Below are 27300 nucleotides of genomic sequence, written 5' to 3'. Positions count from 1 at the left end.
AAAATCATCTAGCACAGCACCTGATCTGGGTTTCCTCTATGGTCCCTTTCTCCATTCTCCTTTTACATACCCTATGTTCACATGGGTGTTTTGCTTTGTTTTTTTAGAAAATACATCATACCACTGGCTCACATTATGTTTAAGATAAACAACTCCCACAGTTCTTTCGTATGAAACCATAGTAAAGGCAAATTTCCCAACATTTACTGATTATTTTTATAAATACATAAAACTAACAATAAGCATTTTTGAGTAAGTATTTATTATGTGCCAGGCAATTGTGACACTGAATAGGAACTTATTATCCAAGTGGAGAAAACAGAAAAATTAACATGTAATACAATGTAACAAGCAATTTCATGCCTCTAAGTTACAAATGTAAAAAAATAGGCCAGGCATGGTCGCTGGTGCCTATAATTCCAATGCTTTGGGAGACTGGGTTAGGAGGACTGCCTGAGGTCGGGAGTTAGGAGACTGAGTTAGCAAGACTGCCTGGTCAACACAGTGAGACCTCGTCTCTAAAAAAAAAAAAAAAATTAATTAGCCAGGTGTGGTGGTGCACACCTGTAGTCCTAGCTAGTCAGGAGGTTGAGGCAGGAGGACTGCTCGAGGCCAGGAATTTGGGGATGTAATGAGCTATAATCACACCACTGCACTCCAGCCTGGGTGAAAGAGCAAGATCCTGTCAAAAGTTGGGGGGAGAGCAAGGAGGGGGAGGAGAAGCAGGACTGGGGGAAGAAGGAAAAGAAACGTAGAGGATAGGGGAGAATTAAACCTGTTAGAAGTATGTGGATCAGAAAGGCTTCACAGATGAGGTAACATTTGAAAAGTCTCTTTAAGCAATGAGCTCATCAGATGGGGGTGCAGAACTTCCATGATATAAGAAAAAAAAAGTCAGAAGCAATGAGGAATGAAGAAGCACAGTGAGGGAACAGGAAGAAACACTGTGATTCAAATATAGGATGGGATGAATGGGGCAAGGGCAAGATCAGTAGTGCAGTCAATGATAGCTCATTAAGCTCATTTGGAATCTAGATGCAGTATCTATCACCACCATACTCATCACCGTCATCATCGCTGTCATCCATAGCAGTTACTATTTCCTATACATACATAATTGCTAAGCCTCACAACAACCCTACCAGTTATATCATGGTATCCTCATAAAAGTTAAGAAATTTGCCCAGTGTCAGAGTCAGTAAGGGAAGAGCTGAGTAAAATTCAGCCCCAGGTCTCTCTGATTGTTTCTACACCAGTGGTCCCTCTTGGTTACACAACATAATTACCTGGATAATCTGTTTAAAAATAAAGGTTCCAGAACACTACACTAAAGCAGCCTATCTAGAAGGTGGACTTGGTAATTGTATTGTAAACAAACCCTCCAGATATTTCTTGACAAGAAGCTTCGGCAGTCTAATTTTTGGAAAATACTACAAAGCCTAGTAAAATGCATGTGTGTGCACACAGAGGGACAAACACACACATACATGCTTCTAATTAATAAGTTCCATCTATGTGCCAGGACCTAATCCTCATAAAATTCTGCAAGAAGAGTATTATCTCCACCTTAAAGAAGAGGAAACTAAAGCTCAGAAGCTTATGATAGCTTCCCTTTTCCAGTCAACAAAGGAATGGGTAAAAATGGGATTCAAACACAGGTATATTTGGTTCTTCTCTGTCATGCTGTGTAGTAGGCAGAATTTTAAGAATGACTCTCACAGACCCTTGCCCCTGTATAATCTCCTCCCCTTTGAGTATGGATGAAAACTGTGAATATGATGGTATCACAGGAGTAATTATGTTACATTACATGGCAAAAGGGAGATTATTTGGTGGACCTAATCTGATGTCATCACATGAGGTCTTTTAAAAGCAGAGCATTTTCTGCAGCTGATAGCTGAATGGGAAGTCAGAAAGATTCAGAGCACCAGAAAGATTCAACGCACATCGCTGACATGAAGATGGAGGGGTCTAGGCCACGTGACCAAGAATACGTGCAGCCTCTAGAAGCTGAAAGCAGAACACAACTGACAGCCAACAACAACAAAAAACAAAAAACAAACAGGGGCTCAGTTCTACAACCACAAGGAATTGAATTCTGCAAATGCCCTGAATGAGCCTGGAAGAGGACTCTTCTTCAGAGCCTCCAGATAAGGGCCCAGTCCAGCCAACTCCTTGATTTCAGTCATACGAGACCTTAAGCAAAAAACCCAACTGAGATGTCTGACCTATAAAACTGTGAAATAAATGGGTGTTTTTGTGTGTATGGTAAAACATACTAACATGAAATTTATTATTTTAACCATTTTTAAGTGTACAGTTCAGTGGCATAAAGGACATTCACATTGTTCATGATGTGATGATCACCATCATCAATACCCATCTCCAGAGCTTTTTCATCTTTCCAAACTGAAAACTCCATACTCATTAAACACTAAGACCCCATCTCCCCTACTCCCAATCCCTGGAAACCACCATTCTACTTTCTGTCTCTGATTTTGGCTACTCTAGGTATCCCACATAAGTGGAATCATACTCTTTTTGTCTTTTTGCAACTGGCTTATTTCACTTAGTCTCGTGTCCTCAAGGTTCATCTATGTTGCAGCATGTGTCAGAATCGCCTTCCTTTATAAGATTGAATAATAATAATAATAGACTGTATTTATATACCACATTTTTTATCCATTCATCAGTGGATGGCCACTTGGATCCTTTCCACCTCTTGGCTACTGTGAATATTGCAAATAATGCTATATATCCATGTTATATATCCTATGAACATGGACATATAAGCATCTGTTTCAGTCCCTGCTTCCAATTCTTTTGGAAATATATATATAAACACATATATAAGTGGTTGTTTTTGAAGCCAATTCATTACCTTTAAAATTTGGTAAATAATAGGAAATAATCAAGCAGTCATCTTGCCTATTTTAACTGCACCACTGGGTAACCAAATAATAGATGAAATGTCTCCTTATAAAATTATTTCTGATAAAAATTAGAACAAAATGATAGACTGTCATCATTTTGCAACCCTCAATGAGATTAACTGGAGGTATCGAACATCAATAGCTGCTAATATCAACAAAGGGCAAAAACCAGACACTATGTTCTTCCTGCTAAAGAACACACCACCACCTACAGTCTTGCCAAAGGGATCAAACCTAAGTCTGATCCAGTCTCTGGATCCAGCTGCCAATTTGCAGCAAAAACAATGGACAGAGGAATGTAGTGAACTGCACCACCGTGCAATCAGTAAAATCTATACTATGGAAAATTCTTATAGGTCAAAGGGTCTGGGTTCCTTTTTTTTTTTTTTCTTTTTCTTTTTTCTTTTTTTTTTTTTCAGACAGGGTCTCAGGGTCTCACTCTGTCACCCAGGCTGGAAGGCAGTGGCACAATTATGGCTCACTACAGCCTTGACTTCCTGGGCTCAAGTGATCCTCCTGCCTCAGTCTCTCAAGTAGCTGGGACTATATAGGCATGTGTCACCACATCCAGCTAATTTTTTAAATTTTTTGTAGAGATGGGGCTCTCACTATGTTTCCCAGGCTGGTCTCGAACTACTTGGCTCATATGATCCTCTGCCTCGCTCGGCCTCCCAGTGTTGGGATTAAAGGCGTTAGCTACAGCACCCAGCCGGTCCGGATTCTTCAACAGACAAATTGTAAACAAAACACATCAAGTTAAACAAATAGATAAGAAAACTATAGGACTTAGGGATGCACATTTGGGTAAAAAAGTTATAACCAAATGTAAGAAGTGATTAGGAGACATATAAGGGATGTAATTTATTTAATTGGGGCACGTGGAGAGGCTTCAGGTGCAGCTGGCAAAATTCTATTTCTTAAGGTGGTAGTTAGAAGGGTTAAAAATTAATTAAGCTACATTTAAAAGCAAAAACAAAAAAATAAAGACAGACAAAACCAATGGATTAACTGTAACAATGAGACAGTGGCCTAAATCCAGATGGAATTCAAATGCAGTGCTCTCTCAAGATAGTTCTGCCAAAGTCTCACTACTGAACTTATCTCAAGCCAAAAGAGCAGTTAATACCAGACTGACTGGTGACTGAGGTCAACAGTAAGTGCTCAGAAAAGTAATTACACCAAACAGACAAAAGAGAAACCAAAGGAAAATTTTAGGAAAAAAAAACAAACTAGAAATTGAATTTTTAAAAATCTTTGTGCTATCACATATATACCATCTGCTTGAAACAGGCCTGTCTCATTTCCATCCTGCAAATCTCCCATACCTACTCCTATCTCAGTGCCAGGATTTTTCTATTATAATTTGGTGTCTTTCTCAGCGGTATTTCCCAGTTCTATCAAGGACTGTTAATAAGGGCAATAATATGTTTACCAAATATATTCACATCTTCAAAAGTAAGGATGCAGAAAAAAAAGGTGGAAGAAAGAAGTCAACAGGGTCCTGAAGAAAAGGTTCCTAGAAGCTGATTAACCTAGTTATGATAGAGGCCACTTTTCTTCATATACAATGGGGATACTAGAAACTGTATCCCTAGTCATGCATTCTTTCTTGCCTTTACCTATTTGAACAATGGTGGAAACTGAAAGCAGCATGAAGCTATAGGTCTGCATCATAAGGCAGCAACTAGCCACATGTGGCTATTGATCCCCTTCTCTGAAGTACAGCTAGTCCTAATTGAGATGTACCCTTTGTATAAAAAACACACTGGATTTTGAATAGTTAGTATGGAAAAAAAGATTGTAAAATATTTTAATTTTTTTTTATTAATTACATGTTAAAATAACAATATTTCAGATATACTGACCCAGACAAAATATTAATTTTGCCTGTTTCTTTTTACTTTTGAAATGTGGCTTACTAGAAAATCTTAAATTATAGATGTGGCTAACACTGTATTTCTACTGGACAGCACTGCTATATATACCATGACTAAATAGTGCTGAACAGGAAAAACAAAGCAGCAGCAGCTAACAGTTGGGATTTTTCCATTTTTTCTACTGTTGATATACCACAAACACTATAACTCATCTAATTTCCAGCCCTTGTCTCTTGTCTGTAAAGTAGAGGTTTAAGAAAATCAGAACATGCATTAAGTCATAAATACAACATTGAATCATGGGCCAAAATAACTGAGTACTAGTCCTGGTTCTGATACTAACAGTTACTTGGAGAAATCACATTTTCTCTCTGAGACTTAGATACCTGCCCCAACAATTATGTAACGAAGCTAAACTAAATTTAGACTTCTATAATTCTATCAGAATACAATTTTCTTCTTTCTGTCAAAATTGATTTTCATAAAAATGAATAAATACTCACTCTGAGTCTAACACATCCTCTGCGAGAGCCTCTCATCATTTTGTCCTTAGACTAAAAGAAAAACAAAGCATTCAATGAATAAAACATTAACAGACTGGTAAATTGTTTTTAGAATCATCTGGGCATAAAAGGACAAGATTTACAGTAATACCCATCCCTTCTGCCAATTCCCCTTCCAAAAAGAAATTACTTATGGATAGGAAAATAAACAGATTTTAAATGAAAATGTCATACAGTCTACATAAATTAACCTAATCATAGAACTTTACACATACCTTTAATGTAACATGTATTACATCATTATTTTCATTCCTTCTTCATTCCCTTAAGTACGAATGTTTCTCATACTTTAGGGAGTCAGAGAACCACCTAGAGGGCTAAGAATCACCTGGAGGTTTAAGAATCACTCCCAGATAATTATTTTTTGTTGTTTTGTTTTGAGATGGAGTCTCGCTTTGTTGCCCAGGCTGGAGTGCAATGTCTCAGTCTTGGCTCACTGCAACCTCTGCCTCCTGGGTTCAAGCGATTCTCCCGCCTCAGCCTCCAGAGTAGCTGGGATTACAGGCACCTGCCACCACGCTCGGCTAATTTTTGTGTTTTTGATAGAGACGGGGTTTCACCATGTTGGCCAGGCTGGTCTCGAACTCCTGACCTCAGGTGATCCACCCACCTCGGCCTCCCAAAGTGCTGTGATTACAGACGTGAGTCACCGCACCCAACTGCTCCTAGATAATTCTGACAAAGGCAAACAGAAGACCATACCTCAAGAAGTATTGCTTTAGCTTTACCTCTGCAATTTCCCAAATGGGTAACATTTTTTGCTTCTGTGACTTCTCATCCAATGTCCCTCAGTTTGGAATTTTCTTGACCCAAATGTTCTGCCTCGTTGTCATTCCAAGCACCTTAGCTCTGTCTGATTTAGATTTCCACCCTGGGCTCCCAGAGTCTTCTGTGTGTTCCCCTGTTGTGGCATGCATCACCCTGTGTTATAATCGCTGGTTTACTTCACCCACAAGACTACACATTCCTTAGGGGGTAGGAATTGTATCTGACTTATGCCTCAGAACAGTGTCTGGTACACCTCAGGTGCTCAAAAAACATTTACTGATGAATGTAACTTAGCCTTTCTGTGTCCCTTACTAAACTGAGCCAAGCAAAGCCTATGTTATGCAAAAGTGCTATGTTTACATTCAGTAAATATTCCTAAGAGTAAATTAGTCATGTGCAATACAACAAAGTAACATCTCAAATAATGGAAGTTGAACAAATACTTAATACTTGAACAACTGGTATTTTCCTGTACTCCACCTGTGTGAGAAAGCAGCAAAACAAGCCAATATTGAATGATTATGTTTTAAAGATGATTATCCCACTTGAAACCATAGATGCCCTACATCCAAAGTCTTGAGCCATAAGAATTCATGTTCAGAAGTGATTACTGAGATACTAAAGAGAGTATTCTTTTTGTTCTACCTATAAATATCAGGACTCATATATTTTAGGAAAAAAATTTCTCAATACCAAGCAGAGTTGAAAAGAGTTCTTTACTAATAACACAGTGAAAGAAAACAGTTGATGAAAACATTCCTTAAGCATTTAGTAGCCCTTTTACTGTACCCTATACTTATCTTCCCTTCAAAAGTGTAAAGGAAATACACAAAAATAATAATTAGATTTGAAAATCCCTGATGAGGTTAGAATGCAAAATTAACCCAAACAAGGTAAGAATATATTCATCCTTGATCCGCTTCTACTATAACACAATTTTTTAAATAAAATTACAGTAAATAGAAAAAAGGCAATACAGCTCCCAGTGGTAATACAACTATTAGGGTTACAAATTAAAAAACATTAAGAGGGCCAATTATAATCCTAGTCGTTTCCTAATTTCCTAACCCAGCACTTTGGGAGTCCGAGGCAAGAGGGTCGCTTGGGCCCAGGAGTTCGAGATCGGCCTAGGCAACATGGCGAAACTCTATCTCTACAAAAAATACAAAATATTAGCTAGGTGTGGTGGTACAAACCTATAGTCCCAGCTCTCAGGAGGCTGAGAGGTGGGAGGACTGCTTGAGCCAAGGAGGTCAAGGCTGCAGTGAGCCATGACCACACCACTGCACTCTAGCCTGGGTGACAGAGCAAAACCCTTTTTTCAACAACAACAAAAAAGAAAAAACTAAGAGAGATAACTGAAAATAATTAAAACAAATACAACCAGGAAATAATCATGCAAATCCAGAATGTGTGACATTCTACAAAACAACTGGCTTAGATTCTTGCAAAATGTAAAAAAAAAAAAAAAAAAAAGGACTAACATGTAAACAATTGTAATAGAGCAAAAATAAGTGCTGTGGACTCCAGAAGACTCCTCCCTGTCAAGGAAAAAGATCAGGGAAGGAAGCAAAACTGAAATGATCAGGTTTCAAGTTTCAACCTGGGGCTTTAAAAAAGAAAGAAAGAAAGAAAAAAGAAATCTGATAAAAAGAAAGGGAAGGTAGTGGGGGAAAGGCCATTCCAAGACAAAGGAACAGCATCAGCGAAGGCACAGATGTAGAAAACTTTACTTTCCTATTCATAGGAGAGTAGATGTATAGACAAGAGAACAGGGTGCAGACAGGAACTTACAGATAAGACTGAAGGCCAGGAACAGTGGCTCACGCTTGTAATCCCAACACTTTGAGAGACTGAGGTGGGCAGATCACTTGAGTGAGGCCAGGAGTTCAAGGCCAGCCTGGCTAACATGGTGAAACCCTATCTCTACTAAAAATACAAAAATTAGCTGGGCATGGTGGTGCACACCTGTAATCCCAGCTACTTGGGAGGCTGAAGTAGGAGAATCCCTTGAGCCTGGGAGGCGGAGGTTGCAGTGAGCCGAGATGGCGCCGCTGGACTCCATCCTGGGAAACAGAGTGTGACTGTTTCAAAAAAATTAAAATTAAACATTTTTAAAAATGAGGCTGAAAAGAAGATTACAGGGACCAGATCCCGAAGGGTCTGAAAAAAAAAATGGAGTAGTTAAGGAAATTTAACTTTATTCAATAGTTAATGGGGAGCTACTAAAGGTTTACAAAGAGGGCAATAGCATTCTTAAAGGTGTGTTTTAGAAAAATAACACTGTTAAATATGAGGACTTGGAGAAAGGGATAATAGCAACATTAATAGTAACAATAGCAGAAGCAGCAGATTCTCACTCATTGCTGCCCCTTATGTAACAGGCACTTTATATACAGTAAACCTTACAAGCCTTTGCATGGTAAGAATTATTCCTATATTATAAATGAAAGTGACACTAGGGTTATCAAGTAAGTTACCCAGTGTTACATATGTAAAATGTGGCTGAGTTGCACAGTTGGAAATGCCTGTCCGGCAAATCATTCTCCCAGACCTTATCTGAGCTGTAATAGCATCAAATTATCCTCTTTCACAATAGCACAGGGCCCTCTCCCTCCCTCTCTCCACTCAGCTTTAATGTGGGGCTATAGGGAAGCTGGTGTGACTGCTTCCACCAGACACAGCCTTTTCTGACAAACGAAGCTGACCAATCACAGGACCCACTACCCCACAGGGCAGGACAGAGTCATCTCCCAGGAAGTTTTTCAACCAGGGCAAAGGGAAGAGCTCCTTCCTATCTGCTCTTGAAGCTGTGAGGTACAGAGGCCACTGGTCCTGTGCCTTCTATACGAAGAAAGCAAGCCTACACAGCAAGAGAAGCAGAGAGATAAGGAGGAAAGTCTCAGCTGCCAGTGATCTTCAGCTACCTCCTGGTCTGAAGCAAATCTGTCTAAGCCAATGCCATTCACCAAATATTAGGCTATTTCTGATGAATCCTAGTAGCTTCTGGTAATGAAAGAAAGGTAGCTGACATAATGCCAGCAATCTTCCTACTGAGTGTTATCTTACCAATGTTCTGAAACCTGCTAACAAATGTCCTTTTTTAAGCAAATTGGCATAAACAGATATGTGGTCTACAGCCCAGTAACTGTCACTCTCTCTGCCTCCAGCTACAAGGCCCAGTAAAAGGACCACTCTGAAATGAATGCTACTGTCTTTTCAGCTGGATGACAAAACAGGATTACCCCCACAAAGTGGGAATATCGAACTGATATGTTCTACTCCGAAGGGGTTCTCAGGCTACTCCTGAGCTCAAGCAATCCATCTGCCTCGGCCTCCCAAAGTGCTGGGGTTACAGGTGCGAGCCACTGTGCCTAGCCAAAAGTTGGTTCTTTAAGAAATCAACAAAATTAATAAATCATTAGTTAGACTGACCAAGGAAAAAAAAGGGATTCAAAGTACTAAAATCAGGAATGAAAGAAAAAAACATTATTACCAATCTTACAAAAACAAAAAAATTCTAAGGAAATACAATGAACAACAAATTAGATGAAACCAACAAATTCCAAGAAAGATATAAACTGTCAAAACTGACTAAAGAAAAAATAGAAGGCCGGGCGCGGTGGCTCACGCCTGTAATCCCAGCACTTTGGAAGGCCGAGGCGGGTGGATCACGAGGTCAGGAGATCGAGACCATCCTGGCTAACACGGTGAAACTCCGTCTCTACTAAAAATACAAAAAAAAATTCTCCGGGCGTGGTGGCGGGCGCCTGTAGTCCCAGCTACTCCGGAGGCTGAGGCAGGAGAATGACGTGAGCCCGGGAGGCGGAGCTTGCAGCGAGCAGAGATCGCAACACTGCACTCCAGCCTGGGTGACAGAGCAAGACTCTGTCCCAAAAAAAAAAAAAAAAAGAAAAAAGAAAAAATAGAAAATCTGAATAGACGTAAAATAAGTAAAAAGACTGAATTAGTAATCAAAAAACTTCTCACAAAGAAAAGCCCAGGCCCAGATGGTGAGTTCTATAAAATGTTTAAAGAATTAACGATATACCTTCACAAACTCTTCCAAAATATAGAAGAGTGAACACTTTCCAATTTTTTCTATAAAGCTAGTATTATTCTAATACCAAAACCAGAAAAAAAATCATAGGTAAAAAACAGTATCTGTTTCTAATACAGATGCAAAAATTCTCAACAAAATACTAGCGAACCAAATCCAGCAACATATAAAAAGGATTATATGCTATGACCAAGTGGGATTTATCCCAAGAACACAAGGTTGAGTCAACGTATAAGAAACAATCAATATAATATACCATATTAATAAAATAAAGAACAAAAATCACATGATCATCTCGAAAGACACAGAAAAGGTACTTTTAAAAAAATCTAACACCATTTCGTGATAAAAACCACTCAACAAACTAGAAACAGAAGGGAACTTCTTCGACTTAATAAGGGGCATCTATGAAAAGCCCAAGGTAACCTCATATGTAATGATGAAAGATTAAAAGCTTTATACCTAAGAACAAGACAAAAATGTCTTATCTTGCCACTCCTACTCAACACTGTACTGGAGGTACCAGTCAGAGAAATCAGGCAAGAAAAAGAAATAAAGGCATCTAGATTAGAAAGGAAGAGTTTAAAGTATCTCTATTTGAAGAAGACATAACCTTACATATAGAAAATCCTAGGGGGCTGGATGCAGTGGATCACACCTGTAATCCCAGCACTTTGGGAGGCTGCAGCAGGTGGATCACTTGAGGTCAGGAGTTCAAGACCAGCCTGGCCAACATGGTGAAACTCCATGTCTACTAAAAATACAAAAATTAGCTGGGAGTGGTGGGCACCTGTAGTCCCAGCTACTCAGGAGGCTGAGGCTAGAAAATCGCTTGAACCCAGGAGGTTGTAGTGAGCCAAGATTGTGCCACTGCACTCCAGCCTGGGCAACAGAGCAAAACTCCGTCTCAAAAACAAAAAACAACAACAAAAAAGAAAATCCTAAGGAATCCACACCAAAAACAAACTATTAGAGCTAATAAATGAGCTTACCAAAGTTTCAAACAGAAATTCAATAACAAAAATTAATTGTATTTCTACACGTTTAGATTTAAAAAATTTGGAGATATAATTAAGAAAACAATTCCATTTATAACAGCAACAAAAGGTAAAATACTTAGTAATAAATTTAATAGAAGCATAAGACTTGTACACTGAAAACTACAAAACAACATAAGGAAATTAAAGAAGACCTAAATAAATAGAAAGACACCTCATGCTCTTAGATTGAAAGACTTAATGTTGTTAAGATGGCAGTACTCCCTAAATTGATTTACAGATTCAATATAATCCCTATAAAAATCCTAACTCCCCTTTTCTGTTGTAGAAATTGATAAGCTGATGCTAAAATGCAGTGGTTTTGCAAGGGACCCAGAATAGCCAGAACAAACTTCAAAAAAAGAACAACACTGGAGGACTCACACTTCTCAATTCCAAAATGTAACAGAAAACCACAGTAATAATAGACAGTGTGATACTGACATTAGGATATGCATAGGATCAACGGAATAGAATTGCAAGTATAGAGGCCGGGCGCGGTGGCTCAAGCCTGTAATCCCAGCACTTCGGGAGGCCGAGGCGGGCGGATCACGAGGTAAGGAGATCGAGACCATCCTGGCTAACATGGTGAAACTCCGTCTCTACTAAAAATACAAAAAATTAGCCGGGCGTGTTGGCGGGCGCCTGTAGTCCCAGCTACTCGGGAGGCTGAGGCAGGAGAATGGCGTGAACCCGGGAAGCGGAGCTTGCAGTGAGCTGAGACCGCGCCACTGCACTCCAGCCTGGGGGACAGGGCAAAAAAAAAAAAAAAAAGAATTGCAAGTATAGAAATAAACCCATACATACATAATCAAGTGATTTTTTTTTTTTTACAAGAGTGCCAAGACTATCCAATAGGGAACAGTCTTTCCAACAAATGATGCTTAAACCATATGTAAAAGAATGAAGCTGGATACCTACCCTATGCCATATAAAAAAGTTAACTCAAAATGGATCCAAGACCTAAATTTAAAGGGTAAAACTATCAAGTTCTTAGATAAAAACACAGGTATAAATCTTTGTGACCTTGGAATCAGCAATGGTTACATGATACCAAAAGCACAAGCAATAAAAGAAATATTAATAAACTGGGCATCATCAAAATTAAAAACATTTGTACTTCAAAGAACACTATCACGCTAAGGCAGGAGGATCCCTTGAGCCCAGGAGTTTGAGGTTATGATGAGCTATAATCGTGCCACTGCACCATAGCCTGGGCAACAGAATGAGACCCTGTCTTAAAACAAACAAACAAACAAACAAACAAAAAACACTACCAAGAAAGTGAAAAGACAAACCAAAGAATGGGAGAAAATATTTGCAAATCATATATATCTGGGTAGGGGTATAGTATCGAGAATATATACAGAACTCGTACAACTCAACAATAAAAAGACAACCCAATTTAAAAATGGGCAAAGGATGTCAGTAGATATTTTGCCTAAGAAAACCAAGTTAAGAAGATAGTTTCGGCCGGGCGCGGTGGCTCAAGCCTGTAATCCCAGCACTTTGGGAGGCCGAGGCGGGCGGATCACGAGGTCAGGAGATCGAGACCATCCTGGCTAACACAGTGAAACCCCATCTCTACTAAAAATACAAAAAATTAGCCGGACGTGTTGGCGGGCGCCTGTAGTCCCAGCTACTCGGGAGGCTGAGGCAGGAGAATGGCATGAACCCGGGAGGCGGAGCTTGCAGTGAGCCGAGATCGCGCCATTGCACTCCCGCCTGGGAGACAGAGCAAGACTCCGTCTCAAAAAAAAAAAAAAAAAAAAAAAAGAAGATAGTTTCAGCTGGTGATAAGTGTTAAGAAAATAAAGGAAGGTGATTGTCTTAGTGCATCTTGTGCTACTTACAACAGAATACCAGAGACTGCATAATTTATAACAGAAATTTATTTTCTCAACTTTCAAGGGGCTGGGAATTCCAAGATCCAAGCACCAGCATCTAGTGAGAGGCTTCTTATTTATCGCAGAGCAGAGGGTGGAAAGGCAAAGAGTACAAGTGAGCAAGTCCTTTTTGTGATGGCATTGATCTGTTTACAAGGGGACTGCCTAAACACTGTCCATTAGCCCCCACTTCCCAACACTATTGCAGTGTTGCAGTTAAGTTTCCAACACATGAATGCCGGGGGACACATTTAAATTAGAGCAGTGATGATCAGAAAGTTATTGTTGGGAAAGGAGGTTCTACTTTAACTTAAGTAGCTTGAAAAAACTCTTCAAGGAGTTCATACAAGAACTGAGATTTGAATTAGAGGACCGAGTGAAGTGAAGTATCTGGGGGCAAAGTCCCAGGCAGAGGGAAGAGCAGGAAATGATTCATCAGTAGACTTGCTCTCCCATTCTTGGCAAGAGCTATTTCACATTTTCTCCACTCTCTCCCTCAGCACATCTCCACCTGGCTTTCTCAAAGGCATTTAAAACTCAACATGGGCTGGGCACGGTGGCTCATGTCTATAATCCCAGAACTTTGGGAGGCCGAGGCGGATGGATCACATGAGGTCGGGAGTTCGAGACCAGCCTGGCCAACATGGTGAAACCCCATCTCTATGAAATATACCAAAATTAGCCGGGTGTGGTGGCACACGCCTGTAATCCCAGCTACTAGGGAGGCTGAGGCAGCAAGAACTGCTTGAACCTGGGAGACAGACATTGCAGTGAGCCGAGATTGCGCCACTACACTCCAGCCTGGGCAACAGGGCGAGACTCCGCCTCAAAAACAAAACAAAACAAAACAAAACAAAACTCAACATGTATAAAACTAACTCATGATCCTGTCTCTCTTCCATCCAATCAATCAAAGTCCCCTCATTTCTGTCTCATAAAAACTCTCAAATCTTCTTTCATGAGGTCATAATTGAAAAAGAAAAATAAACGCTCAAAACCTTTCATTTAACCTCATCTCTACTATCAACCACCCCAATCCAGCCCTCTACAATACATCCCAATATTGTATCACCTGCCTTTTTTTTTTTTTTTTTTGGTGTTGTTTAGACAAAGTCTCACTCTGTTGCCCAGGCTGGAGCGCAGTGGCACAATTTTGGCTCACTGTAACCTCTGCCTCCCAGGCTCAAGTGATCCTCCCACCTCAGCCTCCAGAGAAGCTGGGACTACAGGCACGTGCCACCACACCCAGCTAATTTTTTTTTTCCTGGTAGAGAAGGGGTTTCACTTTGTTGCCCAAGCTGCCTCAAACGCCTGGGCTCAAGCGATCTACCTGTCTCAGCCTCCCAAAGTGCTGGGACTACAGGAGTGAGCCACCGTACCCAGTCTGTATCACCTTCTAATTCTTCTCTATCTCTTCTTCTTCTCCTCCAATCCTTTCTCCACACAGGAGCCAGGAGTCTTTTCAAAACATGAATCTGATCAGGTTACTTCTTCGATTAAAAAACAAAACAAGCAAGCAAGAAAAAACAAGTACTTCGTGGCTCTATATTGCACTTAAAATAAAATGCACATTTATCAATTTGCTCTCTCTAGAGACCCTGCTTGGCCTAGCTCCAGCCTACCTCAAAATACCCCATCATCCCTGGGCCCCACCCACACTAATCTTTCAGTTCCCTGAACCAGCCAATCACTTTCTTGCCTAAGGACTTTTACAAGGATCGTTCTCATTGCCTGAAGTGCCTTTACTCATCTACCCTCACTCCTTTTACTGACTAATTCCTACTTACCCTCAGTTCCCTGAGGAGGGAAGCTTTACCTGAATCTCTAGAGCAGATAACCAACCTTTCACTTCTAACAAGGATATAATAAAACCCTTTTTTTCCCATAATACTGTGGGAAAACAAAATCCTGTGGGCTTGAGTGTATCCCCCAAAAGTTCATGTGTTAGAAACCTAATCCCTCCGTCCTCATGAATAGATTAATGAGGACTCTGTCCTCCTTGATGGATTAATGTCACTATCACAGGAGTGTGCTCTTTATTGATGGAGTGACTTTGTCGTAAAAGCAATTTCCCTCACCCCTCTTGATCTACCTCTCTCACCATGCGATGCCCTCCACCATGTTACGAAGGAGCAAGAAGACACTATGCTCTTCCAGCTGCTAGAACCATGAGCCAAAATAAACTTCTTTCCTTTATAAATTATCTAGTCTGTGGTATTCTGTTATAGCAACAGAAAACAGACTAAGACATAAAATGTCCATGGATTTCTCAATGTTCTTCTAAAAAGCTCTAGGGTCCTGGCAACATTTCTGCATGCCATAAGGATTAGATCTTTTGTTTTCAACTGGTCTGGAAGGATAATAAAACCCTCTCTCATTTCCCAGAGAAGTTTGAAAGGTTACAGCCTGCAGCAGTTCCCTAGGCTAAGCTTCCAAGGTGCTAAGAAAAGGGGTACAGCTATCTCCCTAGATATTTGTATGTAAAAAGAGATAAAACTCCAGATATGCCAAAGAGTTGGAGTTAGGATTTAGGCTTATTACCTTTCCTAAGTGACCGTTTCATGAGGGGAGGGGGACAGTTACCTATTTCCCCTTCATAGGAGAGAAAAATAATTTTGCCTTGTCCCCCACCTACAGAGTGTCTGGCTACTCATGCAGGACAATTGACCTGGCTTTTATAGCATCATCCTAGGGGTAAGGACCAGGGCAAAAGCAGGCCAACACATTTATTATTATGAAATGTCTCTGATCCAGAATACCTTGTGTGCATTCATGATAAAATTAACAAAGATAAATAATTAAGAGCCTGCCAAGTACTTTATAAATCTGTAATTAAACAATTCTGAAATTACTTAATTTCATCATCCCTATTAGCCTTAAATTCTAGGAAAATATTGACCTGTTACACAGAGGAAACTCAAAAAATATTGAATAGCCGGCGCGGTGGCTCACGCCTGTAATCCTAGCACTTTGGGAGGCCGAGGCGGGTGGATCACCTGAGGTCAGGAGTTCGAGACCAGCCTGACCAACATGGAGAAACCCCATCTCTACTAAAAATACAAAAAAAAATTAGCCGGGCGTGGAGGCGCATGCCTGTAATCCCAGTTGCTCGGGAGGCTGAGGCAGGAGAATCGCTTGAATCCAGGAGGCGGAGGTTGTGGTGAGCCGAGATCGCGCCATTGCACTCCAGCCTGGGCGACAAGAGCGAAAACTCCGTCTCAAAAAAAAAAAAAAAAAAATTGAATGAATGATAAGAAGGAGACACATAAGTACAGCTAGCCATTTAAATTTTCATTAACGTAACCCTCAATTTTATGTACTATGCCTCAATAGCCAGTAATTTGAAGCTTCTATTATTATTCTGATTATGTTGGTCAGAAAACAAAAATCGGATGCCCAAAGATAAATTAAACTTCATAGATTTTAGTGTGTTACTAAGTCTGTTAAACCTGCCTCAAAGGAAAAAAAAATTTGGCCTTTACCCTAGCTACCATCTTTATACCCACTTGACACTTACCTTTTTTAAAAGTCAGTACTTTTTCTGTAAAGAAACACTAAGGAATGCTGATTCCAAACATTCTAATCAATACTGTGTGCCTAGCTCTAGGCAGCAAACACCTTAGGATATCTAGATTCTCTTCGATATACTGTCAGTGTGAAAATCAATTTATTCTGTAGATCTAAACAGATATTTATCTCGGCATTGACCTGGTGCTCCCAGGAAGCTGAGAAACAGATCCTAACCTCCAACTGTTACGTTATCAAAATAGTTGGTGATATAATCAACACATTTGTAAGCCCCTGCTAGAAGTAATCTAGGGCGGGGTTAAGCAACCAAAAGCAGCTTTTTGCTGGCTATAGAATAAAGAACCTTCTAGAAATCAGTAAATTAATAAAATCAGAAACAATTTTTATTTTCCCAGGGTAAGAAATTTCTGAAAGAGTCACATAAGTCTATCAGAAAGTAGAACTTATCTTGCCAAAATTAATTTCACAAACTATTCTAGAAAATACCCTTCTAGGGCTTACTTAATGTGAGAAACATGTATTTATAGGAATACATACTGCAATGGACTGAATGTTTACATCCCCTCAAAGTTCATATGTTGAAATCCTAACCCCCAAGGTGATGGTATTAGGAGGTGGGCCTTTGGGAAGTGATTAGGTCACAAGGGCAGAGCCCTCATGAATGGAATTAATTCCCTTATAAAAGAGGTCCCAGTCAGAGCAAGGTAATGACCAACAATGAGATGACCTGCATTCTCAAGAGAATAGCTCATAATAATCTCGAATCACACACCAGTCTTCCTGCTTGGTCCATTTCTTAAATCCTTAGGAAAAAGTAATTGTAAGAACATACTAAGAACTATTTAGCTAAATGTCAGTCTTAAATCTGCTTTAATATGGCAACCCACAGTGGCTCACACCTGTAAGTTCAGCACTTTGGAGGCTGAGGCAGGGGGATCACTTCAGGCCAGGAGTTGGAGACCAGCCTGGGCAACATAGTGAGAACCTGTCTCTAAAAAAAAAAATTTTTTTTAATTAGCCAGGTGTGGTGGCACACACCTGTAATCCTAGGTACTCAGGAGGCTGCGGTGGAAGGATCCTGTTAGCCCAGGAGTTAGAGGTTACCGTGCACTGCACTCCAGTCTGGGCATCAGAGTGAGAGCCTGTCTCAAAAAAAAAAAAAAAAAAAAAAAAAAATTATCTTTACCTTACTATTATTCCCACCCTATCTTTCAGAACCTAATTAATGCCTGGGACCTGGAAGGTATTATTAATAGATAAATGGCCGGACGCGGTGGCTCACGCTTGTAATCCCAGCACTTTGGGAGGCCGAGGCGGGCGGATCACGAGGTCAGGAGATCGAGACCACAGTGAAACCCCGTCTCTACTAAAAATACAAAAAATTAGCCGGGCGTGGTGGCGGGCGCCTGTAGTCCCAGCTACTCGGAGAGGCTGAGGCAGGAGAATGGCGTGAACCCGGCAGGCGGAGCTTGCAGTGAGCCGAGATTGTGCCACTGCACTCCAGCCTGGGCGACAGAGCGAGACTCCGTCTCAAAAAATAAATAAATAAATAAATAATAAATAAATAAAAATAATAAAAAAATAGATAAATGTCTGCTCAATGAATGGTCCCAGACCACTTTCCAGTTATCTTACTCATCTAATAAACATAATTCACTCAAAATATGCCCATTCAGTCCCAATTCAAGCTATTCAACACTCCCAAGTAACACAGGGGAAACCTTTTCCCCTGTTCTGTTAACTTTCAGTCCTCTTCAATCAAATTTTTTACAACTGTATTTTAAATTATTATGATAAAACAATTAGAGATTAATAATATCTAATAAAAAGCACTAAATCAAAAGCACAAAAGTAACTACTTGATTATATCTTAATTGTAACTACTTAATTGTATCTCCAACAGGACTGCAAGCTTTTAGAAGATTAGTTCAGTTCATTCCTAGCATATACTAAGTACTAAAAATAACTTATTAAGTTTAAAAATTAACTCATAAAATCTAGCTTGGTGCCAGTATATACTGCAATCAATAAAAACCTGTTTAATTGGAAATATAAATATGAATTTACAAAGTAAATGTGTCTGAAAAAGTTTTGTGCAAACATATTTAAAATTCAGTAAGGAAGATTTCCTTGCCATTTAAATTAATTCTACAATCCTTTTATAAAGCAAAGAATGGCCGAGTATGGTGGCTCATGCCACAATCCCAGCATTTTGGGAGGCTGAAGTGGGAGGATTGCTTGAGCTCAGGAATTTGAGACTAGCCTGGGCAACATAGTGAGACTTCCTCTTTACTAAAATTTAAAAAAAAAAAAAAATTAGCCAGACATGGTGGTGTGTGCCTACAGTCCCAGCTACTGGAGGGCTGAGGCAGGAGGACTGCTGAGCCCAGGAGGTCAAGGCTGCAATGACCCCTGATTGCGCCACTGCACTCCAGCCTGGACGACAGAGCAAGACCCTATCTCAAAAAAAAAAAAAAAAAACCACTAAGAATGCCTCCCCAAATCTGTTACATAAAGACACTTAAATTTATTTGAATGTTAATTTTACTTTGCTTAAAGTACATTGTGTTAAAGATCAAGCAAGAAACTCACTAACTTGCTATGAATCTCTCACAGCTAAAAGTGAGGTCTCCTTCTGAACTTATTAATACACAGCATGCCATATTACTTTTCTTAAGGCACTTATTATTTCTATCTTATATGATAATAACGTATGTGCATGTCTCATCACTTCTCCCAAACGTAGTTTCTGACTCATCCTTGTCCCCACCGCCCCCAACTCAATATGCTACCCTTGCTACACTGTACTTTGCAAAGAACATTTAATATGTTGATGGTAGAAGATCTGAGGACAATGAATGTGGACAAATGTCACAACAGTTCCTCTCCTTTACACATAAATATAAACACTGTTTCCACATTGAGAGACATGTTGGTTCATTTCCAAGTGCATATGAGGTTGCACACATAGCCAGTGTTGTACCTTGGACCATCTACTACTGGCACACAGGAGGAAAACTTGACAGGTGAACTAATCCATGAAGATAGGAATCACAAGACGCTGGTTCTAGGGCATGGGACAGACAGGAAAGGGACAGGAGGGAATTTTGCAGGAAGATAACAATGCTTCATATTTTGATTGGGATATTAGTGACAAGGCCGTAAATAAATGCAAAGACTCATCTAATTATACACTTAAAATATGTGTTTTTTACTGGAAGAAAATTATACGTCAATAAAAGTAAATTAATAAATAGTACTTGACAAAATTCTACACAGATACACTAATTACAACAATTACAAAATAGGAAATGATAGCAGCAACACCCACTCACTCCTGTAGTTTTTTTTTTAAGGCATTCTTCCTATGTTGGCCAGTCTGGTCTTGAACTCCTGACCTCAAGCAATCCTCTGGACTTGGCCTCCCAAAGTGCTAAGATTACAGGTGTGAGCCACTGCATCTGTTCAGATTTTTATTTTTTTGAGACAGGGTCTTACTCTGTCACCTAGGCTGGAGTGCAGTGGTGCAATCATAGCTCACTAAAGGGGCACACCACCACACCCAGCTAATATTTTTGTATTTTTTGTAGTGACAGGGTTTCACCATGTTGCCCAGGCTGGTCTCTAACTCCTGAACTCAGGGATCTGCCTGCCTCAGCCTCTCAAAGTGATGGGATTACAGGTATGAGCCACCATGCCTGGCTTTTTTTTTCTTTAAAAAAATTTTTTTTTATACAGGCAGGGTCTCACTATGTTGCTCAGGCTGGTCTCAAACTCCTGGCCTCGAGCAGTACTGGGATTACAGGAGTGAGCCACCACACCCAGAATGTAGTCTCCTTTCTATTTAAGAGAGCACGGAATCCTAAAGCCATCCCGATAGCATTTAATGTACTACAGACCCTTCCCCAGTTACTGCTTTGGGACACTCAATAGCCCTAAATGTCATTATGCTTCCAGAAAGCTACACCAACAAAAACTTCGAGTAGTCACAGACTCACAATAACGGAGAAATTTTCCCCATCACTCATCCTTCAAGTTATCATAGATAACTATCTAATCCTTCCCTCCTTTCCCTGTCAGTTACAGATGGTCTCATTTTGAGCATCAGATTTAACGTCTATTGATTCAATATACAAAAATATTCAGTAAACAAGGTAACGGTGATTTTGGGGGTCTCTCCAAGATCCTGGGAACAAGGCTGCCTTCCCTTAAAGAAAAGAGACATATATCAGAACAGAGATATATACAAGATCATCTTTAAGAGATGGAACAGCCTGGAGATCATTATACTAAGTATTTTAGAACTAGAGAAAGAAGGCCAGAACTAATATCAGAAGGCAAGGATAGAAGTTTTTTTGACCCAAAGATTAAACCTGTTACATTCTGATAATATGTATGTCTCTAACATGGAGATACTGCATCTTGATGTCAATATCTAATGCCACTAAATACCTATAACATATAACTTTGGTCTGATGCTGCTTATAATTTAGCATCCCAAAGAGTTTGCATTCAGAGAATAAATGTATCAGATAGCCTAAATGTAGAGTCTTCTTAAGTTATATTTCTTGTTGTGAATTAATAAATTGGAATACTGATTCATATAACGGTGACCACAGTGTACATTTAGTGAATATTACTATGTCAAACACCTCCATAAACTTTAGCTTTTTGTTATCATTTACTGAGCACTTATGTGCCAGACACTGTGCTAGTGCTTTAAATACTATTTTATTTAATTATCACAATGATCTTATGATATTGGTTCTTTTATCATACCCATTTTATTTATTTTTATTTATTTATTTTTTGAGACGGAGTTTCACTCTTGTTGCCCAGGCTGGAGTGCAGTGGCGTGATCTCAGCTCGCTGCAACCTCTGATTCTCCTGCCTCAGCCTCCTGAATAGCTGAGATTAAAGGCATGCGCCACCAAGCCCGGCTAATTTTGTATTTTTAGTAGAACGGGGATTCACCATGTTAGTCAGGCTGTTCTTGAACTCCTGACCTCATGTGATCCACCCACCTCAGCCTCCCAAAGTGGTGGATTACAGGCATGAGCCACCATGTCTGGCATGTTATACTCATTTTATAACTGAGGAATCAGTGACAGAAAGGTTGGAGTAACTTGTCCACAGACTCACAGATAGCAAGTGAGAGAAACAGGATTTGAACCCAGGTATGGATCCAAAGGTACATTTGTACCACAGTCACTATAAACCTGGTTAATTTAAGTCTTCCTTAAAGGTTTTTCTCAACCACAAAGGCTGGGTGTAAAATCAGTGATCTTTCTGAATTCAGAAGAATATGTCACCCTGTAAAGCCTCTCAGCAGTGCCTCAGAGGGTGGTAACGCTGACTTCTGAACCATCTCTAGCACGTAAATTCCTAGGTCACTAGATTACAAATATATGTCCACATCCCTTATCCCAAGACCTTTGGATCAGATGTGTTTTGGAAATGACAATTTTATTTATTTATTTATTTTTAAAGTAGAGATGGAGTGTTACTCTGTTGCCCAGGCTGGCCTTGAACTCCTGGCCTCAAGTGATCCTCTCACCTTGGCCTCCCAAAATGCTAAGATGACAGGCATGAGCCACTGTGCCCAGCCTTCACAATTTTAGAAAGGTAAGACAATTTGGGCTGGGCGTGGTGGGTCATACCTGCAATCCCAGCACTTTGGGAGGACGAGCCAGGAGGATTACTTGGGCTCACAAGTTCAAGACCAGCCTGGACAACATGGTGAAACCCCATCTCTACAAAAAATACAAAAATGAGCCTGGTGTGGCAGTGTGCACCTGTAGTCCCAGCTACTTGGGAGGCTGAGGTGGGAGGATGGTTTGAGCCTAGGAGGCAGAGGATGCAGTGAGCTGAATCATGCCACTTCACTCCAGCCTGGGTGATAGGGCCAGACTTTGTCTCGAAGGGAAAAAAAGAATGAAGTGGCATCCAGGAGAGGTGGCACATGCCTATATTCCTAGTTACTGGGGAGGCTGAGGTGGAAGGATTACTTGAGCCTAGGAGTTTGAGGCTATAGTGAACTATGATCATGCCACTAAACTCCAGCGTGGATAATGGAGCAAGACCCTGACTCAAAAAAAAAAAAAAACAAAAACAAGAGAGAGAGAGGAAGGGAGGAAGGAAGGAAGGAAGGAAGGAAGGAAGGAAGGAAGGAAGGAAGGATGGATTGATTTTAGAAAGGACATATATATACATACACACACACACACACACACACACACACATATACAAACTGTGTCACCTGCAGTGAGGTCTAGGGTAGCCAAGGATATTAATTCCACAACCAAGCATATTAATATATCTATAGTACAACAAAAAATATTTACACTAAGCATGATAAAGATTATAAATAGCCACATATCAGTTCAAGATAGGCTTTACTTCCAAATGAGTATATTATAAATTTAGGGGGAAAAATCTTTTTCATTCAGGGCTGTAGGGATTTCAAAATTGCAGGCAAAGGATTGTGGACATAGGGACTTTGATCTAGTGGCCTATAACATTGTCGAGCCTCAGGTTTTTCACTGTTTTTAAAAAAGGACAATTCTATCTTCAAGTCAGAATTTCAGGACAACAGGTCAGTGGAGAGAACCACTTTCACGGAGCTCAATTAAGCACAGCCATGATGACTTAGGGTTTTTGCATCCCTTATAAAGTTAAATATTAAAAACTAAATAGTAGCCCAAGTTCTGCAAACTACTGATAGCATGTTAGTAATATATGCTGCACCTTGAAGGAAATCAAAATATACCACCCCAAAATATACTTCTTTGGCATATTTTGAGATAGCTATTCTCAGAGGGGCTGCAGACACGAGAATAACTCTGAAAAGCTGTACTTTGGTAGGGGAGACTTGTATCTGTAGAGGTAATCTACATTAATGGAGTAACAGCAAGGTGCAAACACCTTTTTCTGAGACCTCCTTATCTGCCTTATCTAATCTAACAAGATTACCTCACAGCAAAAGGAGACCAAAGTTCTGACATTTTTTTTTTTTTTAATAGAGATGAGGTCTATCTATGTTGCCCAGGCTGAACTCAAACTTCTGGGCTCAAGGGATCTTCCTAACTCAGCCTCTCCAGTGGCTGGGACTATAGGTATGACCCACCACACTCTGCTCTTGACACACTTTTCAAAGTCTGACACAGAAACTTTTCCCACAGGTAAAATGATCTACTGAGAGATTTCTCCTGCATAACAAGATGGCCCAGCCCTTGCTGGCCATGTGATATGTTTGGCTGTGTCTCCACCCAAATCTCATCTTGAATTGTAGCTCCCGTAATTCCCACATGTTGTAAGAGGGAGCTGGTGAGAGATAATTGAATCATAGAGCCAGTTTCCCCCATACTGTTTCTTGTGGTAGTGAAAAAGTCTCATGAGATCTGATGGTTTTAAGCGGTTTCCCTCTTCCCTTGGTTCTTATTCTCTCTTTTCCTGCCCCACTGTGAGACATGCCTTTCGCCTTCTACCACAATTGTGAGGCCACCCCAGCCACGTGGAACTGTGAGTCCATTAAACCTCTTTTTCCCTGTAGTCCCAGCTACTTGGAGAGGCTGAGGCAGGAGAATGGCGTGAACCTGGGAGGCGGAGCTTGCAGTGAGCCGAGATTGCACCACTGCACTCCAGCCTGGGCGACAGAGTGAGACTCCGTCTCAAAAAAAAAAAATAAAAATAAAAAAAAAATAAATAAATAAATAAAACCTCTTTTTCTTTATAAATTACCCAGTCTCAGGTATGGCTTTGTCAGCAGTGTGAGAACAGACTAATACACCATGTTTCCTCCCCTCACTCTCTCATACACTGCAGCAACCCCTTCCCCACAACCCCAGGATCCCCTTATCCCTTTATTCCTTTCTGTATGGTATAAAACTTCAGTTGGCCCTTCTTTGAGTCTCATATTTTGTATGGCTCCCATGTTTATGCACGTGAATAAATTTGTATACCTTTTCTCCTGTTAATCTGGCGACTGTCAACTCACTTCAGCCGACTTGGATTCAAACTTTCAGAGGGAAAGTTTCAACTTCCCTACAACCTCGACACAGATTTTCTATTTTTGTTTTTCACATACCACCCAAAATACTAAATATTGACTCGTGTTTATTCAGAGTTGATTAAAGGAAATAATGAGGGAGTGTTAAACTCTGTTTTATGCTCCTCCCCTATCAGTACTTCTCCCACCAAACTGTGAAATGACAATCCATTATTAACATTCAAGTTCACTCCTCTATCAAAAATTGCCCAAGGACCTTTTTCCCTATTAGCAAAGACTAATAGAGGGCCCAGAATAACAAGATTATAAAAAGGGAACAAGAAGAAGAACACTACAAAAATGTATAGAAGATAGAAAAATTTGTGCAACACACAAAAATGTGGTTAGCAAGAACAACAGCTAGACCCATGAAATTTCAGATGCTTAGTCCTAATTCCAAGTCTCATCCTATAGACTCCAATTTAGAATGGGGCTATGCTCCAAAAGCTCCTTGTTCAAATCTGGAGCTTGGGGCTCAGGAAAAATGTTTGCAATGAAAAACTGTTAATAATTATTTCCAAGCCAGGTAAGATGGCTCACACCTGTAATCCCAGCACTTTGGGAGGCTGAGGTGGAAAGATCGCCTGAGCCCTGAAGTTTGAGACCAACCTGGGCAACACAGTGAGGCTCCATTTCTACAAAATGGTTTTTTTAAAATTAGCTGGTGTGGTGGTTCATACCTGTGGTCCCAGGTACTCTGAAAGCTTAAGTAAGAAGACTGCTTGAGCCCAGGAGGTTGAGGCTGCAGTGAACCATGATCAAGCCACTGCACTCTAGCCCCTGTGACAGAGTGCAAGACCCTGTTTTTATTTTATTTTATTTTATTTTTTATTTTAATTTACTTCATTTTATTTTTTGAGACAGGGTCTTGCTGTGTTGCCCAGGCTGGAGTGGAGTGGCAGGAACACAGCTCACTGCAGCCTCTACCTCCCAGGCTCATTGATCCTTCTACCTCGCACCCATCCCCCATCCCCACCCAGTAGCTGGAACCACAGGCGTGCATCACCACACCTGGTTAATTTTTATTTTTTATTTTTTTGTAGAGACAGGTGTCTGCCTACATTGCCCAGGCTGGTCTCGAACACCTGGGCTCAAGCCATCCTCCCGTTTTGGCCTCCAAAGTGCTGGGGTTACAGGTGTTAGCTACCTCGCCTGGCCTTATTTTACTTTTATAATAAAGATAAAAGTGGCCAGGTGAGATGGCTGACACCTGTAATCCCAGCACTTTGGGAGGCCAAGGTGGGTGGATCACCTGAGGTCAGGAGTTCGAGACCAGCCTGGCCAACATGGTGAAACCATGTCTCTATTAAAAATATTAAAAAATTAGCCAGGCATGGTGGCGAACACCTGTAATTCCAGCTACTTGAGAGGCTGAGGCAGGAGAATCGCTTGAACCCAGGAGGCGGAGGTTGCAGTGAGCCAAGATCCAGCCTGGATGACAGAGTAAGACTCGGTCTCAAAAAAAAAAAAAAAAAAAGAGAAAAGTATTTTTTAAAAGGCAATCTAAAAACTCTCATTTTTTTTAATCAAGTCTAACTTTACTTCAAAATATATGGGTTTCCAGAAAGAAATGAAGGCAGAAGAGTTAAAATGACTTTCATTTTAACTAGTCACAGAGGATGTTGCCTATCAGAAATTTAAACTTACTCCTCTTCCAGGTGATAAAATTCCAAGGTAGACCCTAACTTCTTTGATAATTTGCCACTGCCTTTCTATACTTATGCCACGTAAATATAAAAAACCCATCACTCACAAATTCTGAGACTTTAGTATCTGGTCCCCGCCACTTCTCCCCCCCCATCGCAGGCTTTCCATTGAGATAACAGGAAGAGTCTTTGCTTAACCTAGCATTACAATAGATCACTGTAGTTTACAAAGGCCTCTGCAGAAAGAAGTTTATTTAATTGTGATAATGACATAAATTATTTATCATCTGCCAGCAAACTAGTGGTAACAGGTTTACCATCATTCTAATCACTACTAATCTAGTGTATCCCAGAAAGAACATTCTATTTGAAGTTAAACCTTGATCACACACATAGAAACTACTACGTGATCCTCTTAAATTTCAATGTCTTCACTGTCCAAAGGAAATAATACCAACTACTTCACAGAACTGTTTGTAAGATTATAATGGAGCTGAAAATTTCTTATTGCCTAATGATGTTGTACTCATGTTTGTGGCAATGCTGTTATAAACAAACCTACTGTGCTGCCAGATGTATAAAATATAGCACATACAATTATGTACAGTACATAATACTTGATAAGTACATTACCTTATATATTTACTATACTGTATTTTATTGTTATTTTAGAGTGTATGCCTTCTATTTATATATATGTGTATATATACATATATTTAAAAGTTAACTGTAAAACAGCCTCAGGCAGGTCCTTCAGTAGGGATTTCAGAAGAAAGCATTGTTATCATAGGAGATGACAGCTCCATGTGAGTTATTGCCCTAAAGACCTTCCAGTGGGACAAGATGTACAGGTGGAAGACAGTGATACTGATGATACTGAGCCTATGTAGACCTCTGCTAACGTGTTTGTATCTTACTTCTTGAAGCCACCTTTGCAAAAATTCTATCAGTGAGA

The 27300-nt window shown here is 40.2% G+C and overlaps 1 protein-coding gene across 6 annotated transcripts in view; it reads right to left on the bottom strand.

Annotated features, from left to right (window-relative positions):
- The window catches only part of OSBPL9 (oxysterol binding protein like 9), a 171241-nt gene that overhangs the window by 128631 nt on the left and 15310 nt on the right, over positions 1-27300 (bottom strand). For all 6 annotated transcript variants that reach the window (XM_032160823.2, XM_032160824.2, XM_032160821.2 and 3 more), the window contains exon 2: positions 5314-5364. In XM_032160823.2, the coding sequence (XP_032016714.1) occupies positions 5314-5364 (51 nt within the window). The remainder of the gene's footprint in view (positions 1-5313; positions 5365-27300) is intronic.

Source organism: Hylobates moloch, unplaced genomic scaffold (genome assembly GCF_009828535.3).
Source record: "Hylobates moloch isolate HMO894 unplaced genomic scaffold, HMol_V3 SCAFFOLD_8, whole genome shotgun sequence".
Taxonomy (NCBI): domain Eukaryota; kingdom Metazoa; phylum Chordata; class Mammalia; order Primates; family Hylobatidae; genus Hylobates; species Hylobates moloch.
This window is presented reverse-complemented; position numbering and strand designations above follow the sequence as displayed.